Source organism: Bos taurus, chromosome 21 (assembly GCF_002263795.3).
Source record: "Bos taurus isolate L1 Dominette 01449 registration number 42190680 breed Hereford chromosome 21, ARS-UCD2.0, whole genome shotgun sequence".
Classification (NCBI taxonomy): domain Eukaryota; kingdom Metazoa; phylum Chordata; class Mammalia; order Artiodactyla; family Bovidae; genus Bos; species Bos taurus.
The window spans coordinates 22,995,218-23,003,244 of record NC_037348.1 but is presented as its reverse complement, the minus strand read 5'-3'; the positions used below and the strand labels follow the sequence as shown (position 1 = coordinate 23,003,244).

The following is an 8,027-nucleotide window of genomic DNA, read 5'->3' as shown; positions in this document are numbered from 1 at the left end:
AGCAACTCCACCCCACCTCCCCACCCCTAGACCTGGAGGTGCATGATTACTTTCAAGGGCTGGCACCTTCCGTACTGGGGTGGGTGGAGGGATTTCCGAGGTATTGGGGCGGGGCCAGGCTCTGCGGCACCGCCCCTCCTGCTCCCTCCGCGGACACGCCCTCCGCTTCGCGGGAACCGGTGCCTTTAAGAACTACAACGCGCTCTGCCCTGATTGATAAATCCGCGCGCTGCTGCCTCCGCCGCCGCAGATTGCGGCCTCTGCGGAGCCCGGGCAGCGCCGCGGATCTCGCCTGCCCGGCCTGCGCGCTCTTACTCGGTCCCTGCCGCATCCCGGCGGCGCCGCGTCCTCCCTAGCGAAGCCCGCTGCCCTGCCGCCCTATGTCGGCCGCCCCGGCCTACAACGAAGACAAAGGCGGCTCTGCCGGCCCCGGGGAGCCCGAGTATGGCCACGACCCGGCGAGCGGCGGCATTTTCTCCTCCGACTACAAGCGGTGAGGGAGCCGGGCGAGAGGGGGGCTGGGCCCGGCCGGGCCTGGGAACACGCGCTGCGGTACCATGGACAGCGCCCAGGCCCGTCCGCGGCGGCCCAGGTGGCGCGGACCGGAATCCTGCACGGCACCCTCCGGCCGTGGACACAGACCCTCGCGACCCCTGTCCCCCTTCGCCCCCCGCCCCGCGAGGGGCCGGCCTGGGACCTGTGAGGGTGGGGGTGGAGACTGGTGGGGGATGGGCCGGCCAGCTCTGTTTTTGAAAGACCAATCCTCCCGGCCCAAGTGTTTCTCCTATTCGTGGACTTGGATTACAGGGTCTCGGCCTTTTTTCGCTTGTGGCGAATTGACTCCAAAAGAACGCGGGGAAGGGGTCAGATCTTCGAGCTTGAGCCTGGAGGCCTGTCCAGGAAGGCCCGCCCTGGAATAGAGAGACTCAGAACCTCCCAGGCCTAGCCGCTCCTACAAATGCATTTCCCCTTATTCTGGTCCCCCTGTCCTCATCCCCATCTCTGGGGAGCGTCTGGAGCTCCCACTCCTGCTCCCCACGTTGCCCCTATAATTCAACCCTACCTTAACTTCCTCCCCTTCCCTTCCACCTTTGGCTCATTCCATCCTTCATTTGTTTATTCGTAAATTCTGAAACAAGCGTTATTAAGGGCCTGCTGTGTCAAGTCTCGTTCTAGTCAGCGTGGATGCCCCCATGAACATGACACAGTCTCCTCCGCAAGCCCCTCTAGAGGGGGGCACAGGGAAGAGCCTGTGAGTGACAGTGCAGTGTGGTGGGGCTCTCAGAGGGGTGAGAGGAGCCGGTCCCTGGGCCTGGAGAGAAGGGAGTAGGGGAGAGCCAAGGATGTTTCAGGCAGAATAAAGAGCTTTAGGCAAGGTGTGGAGGTAAAGGAGAGCCAGATCACAGGTTTTGTATGTGCTAATACGGTGTGGCCAGAATCTCTGTCCAAGCCACGGGAATGGCCAGAACTGAAGGTAAAGAGATGCCAAGGTGGAGGGAGGGGGGTGCAGGGCCACTGAAGGTTTCTAAGCAGGCAGTAGCAGATTTGTATTTTAGAAGGGTCCCAGGCTGGATTGTGGAGAAGAGATCTGAGGTGTGCCGGATTCAGCAGAAGACAGGTGAAGGGGTGTTGAAGTTGGATGGGTGGGCATGATGGTGGCCTAGGCTATGGGTGATGCCCAGGACTTGGGGGGGCTCTTGAGATGGTAGAAGCCACAGACTTGATTACCTAGGGGAAGGTAGTAGGAAGGGGCTGAGAGAAGATGAGGATAATCTCAGGTTACCAATTCTTATAGTAGATAGATGGTGATGCCAGACAGGGTAATTGGAAATAAAGATATTACAAGCAAATTTGTGGAAAATAATGTTGAGCCTGGCTTTTGAGATGGTGAGATTGTAAACTCTGAGGTAGAGTTTAGTAGGTAGCTGGATGTTAGGATTTGGATTCCAAGAGATTATTAGTACACACACACACACACACACACACACACACACACGTGCGTGTCCATCCATCAAAGCCACAGAAGGAAGTGAAGATAGCCAGATAACCTAAGGAGCATTTATAAAATGAATTCAGACAAAGCACAGGTAAGAACCCTGAAGACATAGAATAAGAGTGACCAGAGAGCAGGGGGAAAGTGTTTCAGAATAACTGAGAATAAGTAAGCCAAAGGCAGGAGGAATAAAATGTTGTTTCAAGAAGGAAGCCGTCAGCAGTGTCAATGCCCTCTGAGGTCAATTCAAACAAGGAAAGAAATCGTGCCCACTGGTTTGACAAACAGCAGGTCTACCCCTTCCTGCTCCACTCCCCACCTCCAGCCCTGAGAGACTAGTTCTGGCAAAGTCAAAAGAGGAGGGGCTAGGTTCATTTTCTCCAGCATTCTTTGATGAACAATTTTAAACATACAGAAAATTTGAGTGAATAATACAATGAATATATGTATACCCTCCACCTAGATTCAATTCAGTCGTTGTTGCCATTCTGTGGTATTTGCTTTATCTAACCATCTATCTATAAATATTTTTGGCTGACCCATTTAAGTTGTAGACATCATGGCCACTGAGCCCTAAATTCTAATCAGCATCTGAAGCCAGATTAAAAGTGAATAGGAGAGTGAAGAGGAGGTAAATGAATAAAACACGGTGAATGGGAATTTTGCTTTCGAGAAGTATGACTATAGGGACTTCCTTGGTGGTCCAATGATTAAGAATCTGCCTTGCAATGCAGGGGATGCAGGTTCGATCCCCGGTCTGGGAACTAAGATTCCACTTACTGCAAGGCAACTAAGCCCATGAACCACAACTAGAGAGCCTGTGCACTGCAACTAAGATCAGCCAAATGAATGAACAAATATATATTTTTTATAAAGGGGAAAGGGAAAGAGTTGCCAGAGGAGAACGTCAGTTCAAGAATGTCTGTTTATTTTTGTTGTTATTTTTATTTGTCTATTATTAGTCTGGGAGAGCCCAGAGCAAGTTTAACTGCCTTTGGGAAGGAGCCAGTAGTGTGGGAGAGGCTGGAAGGAATTGAAGGAGGCATTGATCCCTGACTGATGGGAGGGGAGGCTTCCAGAGCCGGGTGGGAGAACTGGCCTGGCCTCAAGGAGGACCAACTCTGCCCAGAGGGAAGAGGAAGGGAAAGAGTAGATGGAGATGTTTGAGAGCTGTGGGGATTTTGATCTAAAGCCTTTATTTTCTTTGAGAGACAAGTAGTGAAGCTGCTAGGGCAAGGATGGTGGGAATCTGAGGAGCACCAAACACAGCAAACAAAGCCAACCACTCCTGGCGGGGTAGTAGTCTTGGGGACAAGAGGGCCACGGATGTAATTGAAGAGCAGTTGAAGGCGTGCACGTGAGGGGCCTCAGCTAGGCATGGAGGAAGTAGAGATAAGAGAATGCCGATAGGAAGGAAAACATCAAGGACTTGGCCATGGAAAGACAGGTGAGGATCAAGACGGTGGGGGTCAGAGTGGGAAGGGGGTGAACACGATTGTTGAGGAGGAGGAGTTTTGAGGGGGCAGAGGTTCAGTTGTGGCCTGAGGGGGAAGTGAGAGATGCCTCACCTGTGTCTGGATCTGCTCTCCTGCCTGCCAGTCCCCTGCCTGCAGACTGGGACTTGGCTCTGTCCCTAGTCCCTGCCCTCCTCCACCACGTGAGTCCTTGTCTCTGAGCAGCAAAGAGGAAACCAGAGCCTCCCTCCTGCCAGTGTCCAGTTTCTGAGTTTCGGGCGGGCCCTCTGGTGACCAGGACAGGCACCCCCAGCTCCCCGGTCAGCTCAGTCTCATTTCGAAGCAGGATCTGGTGCCCTGATGCAGCGATTCCTGCAGCTCCCAGGGGCACCAGTGAGGCCAGGGGCCAGAGAGGCCGATCAGGAGGCTGCCAGCCCTGTGCTGGCCCCCGAAGGTGGGCCCCCACCCTGGTACCAGGCCCTGCAGCCAGAGGAGCTTCGGTGGCTGCAAGCCCCAGAAGAAGACACGACCCCAGAAGAATCCCTGGGAGGACCTTGCCCAGAGCCTGGCCAGGGCCAGAGCCAGAGCCAGCCATTACGGTACAGAGGAGCCCTCAGAGACTCTCCCCCAGGCAGATAGGAAGGCCAGGGATGGGAAGCTATCTCTTCCAGCAGGAACCATTTAAGTCCCACCTCTTTAGCAGGAGGTCTGGACTGGCATTTAGTGTCCAGGAGGGGGGCGGGCGTGGGGGATGTTATGGGGACTGAGAGTTTAAGTGGGGGGAAATGAGCCTAACTCCTAACTCCCTGGTAGCTCTGAGGAGAGGAGGACAGTAAAATATTTGAGGATGGAATAAAACATCTGACCTTTTCCTCTCCCCAGGTCCTGGCTAGGTGAGGGTTCCTGATGAGGTTTGGAGACAGGATAAGAACAGGATAGTTTGACCAGCATCTCCCATCTAGTGGAGAAGGCAATGGCACCCCACTCCAGTACTCTTGCCTGGAAAATCCCATGGATGGAGGAGCCTGGTAGGCTGCAGTCCATGGGGTCGCTGAGTCGGACACGATTAAGCGACTTCACTTTCATTTTTCACTTTCATGCATTGGAGAAGGAAATGGCAACCCACTCCAGTGTTCTTGCCTGGAGAATCCCAGGGACGGGGGAGCTTGGTGGGCTGCCATCTCTGGGGTTGCACAGAGTCGGAGACGACTGAAGCAACTTAGCAGCAGCAGCTCCCATCTAGTGGGTTGGAACTTGGATGGTGAGGGGAGGGGGGGGTGTTTATCACATGAAGTGAGTGTATCCGGCCTCAAATGCCAGGTTTTACCTTCCTCCCACCCCACCTGCTGGCCCCAGTCACCCACAGAGTCCATTAGGTCAGGCCAGGGCTCGGGTCACAGTGAGAGCCTTGTAAAGGGATCTGACTCCAGGAGATGAATGTTTCATGGCCTTGGAGTGTTGCTATGTATCTCTCCCTTCCTCTCCATCTTGGGAACGTCGGCTGGTGGGAGCGAAAGTGAGGGACCCAGGGTGGTCAGACCTCAGGTGGGGGCTGCCGTCTGCTAGTGGGCAGCTGACAGTCTTGCCTGTGCTCTGTCCCCACAGCCCCTCTCTTCCCTTGATTCCCCTCTCCTAGGGTCCTGGACCCTCCCAGGAGCCTGGAAGGTGGGTACTAGGCTGGGAGGGCAGGATCTGTGTGGGTGCCCAGCACCACCCTGGGTGTGGGCACTTGATATGGGCTTGTGGCATCTGTAGGGGCGGTGAGGATGCCTGGGTGTGAGGAAACCTGCTGCAGAGAATTCCTGAAGTTAAAGGACCCCAGAGTCAGCTCCAACTGGTGCCTGTCTGACCCCTAAGGAGGTCAGAGGATCTGTGAGGCTGGATATATTTGATCTTAGAAGCCTAAATTTATCATCAGGAATCACACATAGGAGTCCACAGGCCATTTGGCGAATGGGATTGGAGTGACTCAGTTTTGTCAAAAAGCTTTATATGTGCGTGATGTGGGTGGTGTGTGTGTCTGTGGAGGGCCATGTGTGGGTGTGCATGTCTAGATGAGGGTGTGGGGAGGTAGAGAGGGCTTGTGGTGGGTGTATGTCTGTGGGTGTCTGTAGGCGTTTGCAGGTGAGGCATGTGAGTCCACAGGCGTGTGGGTTTATGTGCTGAGCGTTTCTGTGGGAAGTGTATGTGTGGTATATGTGTCTTCGTATGTTTCTTGGGGATTATGGGTGTGTCTGCAGGGGGTTTGTTGAGTGTGTGTGGGTTTATGTAAGAACTGTATATATCTGAGGGATGTAAGTGTGTCTTTGGGGGTATGAGTATGTCTCTGGGGTGTAGGTGTGTCTGTGGGGATAGATGTGAGCGTATATTGGTGGTACCAGTGTTTGTTTGATGGGGCGTTGGAGTGATGGGGATCTGCGGGGGTGAGCTGACTGTGTGGAGGTGTGTACAGAGGATCCTGGGGTGCGTGAGGTGCGTTTGTGTATTGGGGAAGGTGGTGTCCAGCTCTGTCATTCTCCCCACACCCTCCATGCTGCCCAGGCCCGGCCAAATGGTCTGAACCTCTGTCTACACCCATCTGTCCTGAGTTCAACATGCCTAGGACTTGACCACCTGGTTTGTATTTGGGAGAGGGACAAGGTGGTTGTCTTCTGACCCTCACTTGGCCATAGGCAGTAGAAAATGTCCCCTGGTTTGGGGGGACATCTTCCTGAATGGGAGATGCTCGTTCTGTTTTTTTTTTTTAACTGAAGTATAATTGATTTACAATGTTGTATTAGTTTCTGCTGTATAGCAAAATGATTTAGAGATATATACACACACAAACACACATACATATATTTTATTATTTTTTTTCATTTTCCATTCCATTATGGTTGATTATAGGATATTGAATCTAGTTCCCTGTGCTATACAGTAGGGCCTTGTTGTTTATCTGTTTATATGTAGTAGTCTGTATCTGCTAATCCCAAACTCCTAATTTACCCCTCCTCCACCCGCTTTCCCCACTGGTAACCGTAAATCTGTTCTCTCTGTGTCTGTGAGTCTGTTTCTGTTTCATAGATAAGTTCATTTGTGTCATAGTTTAAGTTCCACATATAAATGGTATCACATGGTATTTCTCTGACTTACTTCACTTAGTGTGATAACCTCTGGGTTCACCCATGTTACTGCAAATGGCATTATTTCGTTCTTTTTTTTTATGGCTGAGTGGTATTCCTGAATGGAGACGTTCTAGATCAATATGTGTGGGGCTGGACATCTCCAACCCTCATCCAACAGCTAGCAGGTCCTCTGTGTTCTGGAAATCATCATCTTTCTACTTTGCTTCCCATCAGAAATGTCTTCACGAGAGACACTTGTAAAATCCTGGGAACATCAGTTTCTTAGCACTCCTCCTGTCTTTTCTGATTTTATCTGTTAAGCATGCGCACATTTCTGCAAAACGCAGCCCTGTGACTTGGTGTCTGTTACGTCAGGTTCTTCCCTTGCTCTCAGCATTTATCACTTACTCATGTCTCAGCATCAGCCCTAGTCACACTTGCCTCTTTATGACTGCTAGCATGCTCTTCCCTCTCCTAAAATGGCTGCGTTTATTTTCTGATTTTCTGTTGCTTCTCGGTGTTTCACTTCCATGACTGACTTTGCACACACTGCTTTTTAATTCCTGCCGTTGGTAATAACTCTGCTGGCAGGGTTCTCCTGCCTGGGTCAAAGCTGTGGTTTATCTGAGTATCATCTGGGGGGTCAGAGCATATACAGGTCTCCATTCACAGCTGCTCATCACATTTTGGAACTGCCTGGACAGTATGAGAGCATCTGTGGTCCCGTAGCTCTGTTAGCTGTGTAGAGACACATTTTTCCATGAGCTGATTACATGTTTCTCTGCTTGCTTCTTTGGCCATCAGCTGCTGGGCCTCTGAGTATGCTTAGGCAGGTTGTTCACTGCTCAAGGGCACATGGCCAAGGAATGCCAGACCACGCTCCACTCACCGACTGGGGAGCAGCAGTTCAGGGCTGTGTCTACCTGGAGGGGCAAGGGGATGGCAGGTGGGCAGCCCTGACAGTGAATCCTGAATATAGACCCTAAGCTTATATCAGTGCTTTATTTTTAATATTAAACTTGTATTCACCATATCCCAAATATTTTCCTTTCTGTTGCTATTGTGGGCTGAATTGTGTTCTCATATGTTGAAGCCCTAACCCCCAGTACCTCAGAATGTGACTGTGTTTGGAGACAGTCTTTTAAGAGGTGATTAAGTGAAAAGGAGGTCATTTGGGTGGGTCCTAATCCAATACAATTCACTTGTTATGAGAAGAGGAAACACAAAGGGAAGACCATGTAAAGATAAGGGAAGACAGTCATCTGCAAGTCAAGAAGACAGACCTCAGATGAAACCAGCCCTGCTGACACCTTGATCTCAGCCTTCTAGCCTCCTGAATTGCAAGAAAATACGTTGAGGTGGTTAAGCCACCCAGTCTCTCTGTGGTACTGTTACAGCAGCCCTAGTGAACAAATACAGTTTTGCCTTGTTTTTTTTTCTTAAATTTATACACAAGAGTTGAAAAAAAAAACCTAG

General features: G+C 51.5%; 1 protein-coding gene across 1 annotated transcript in view; it reads left to right on the top strand.

Annotated features, from left to right (window-relative positions):
* Nucleotides 1-187: 187 nt before the first annotated feature.
* The window catches only part of AP3B2 (adaptor related protein complex 3 subunit beta 2), a 36,903-nt gene continuing 29,063 nt past the window's right edge, over nt 188-8,027 (top strand). Inside the window, exon 1 of the mRNA NM_001243335.1 lies at nt 188-493. Coding sequence (NP_001230264.1) covers nt 381-493 — 113 coding nt within the window. The 5' untranslated portion in view covers nt 188-380. The remainder of the gene's footprint in view (nt 494-8,027) is intronic.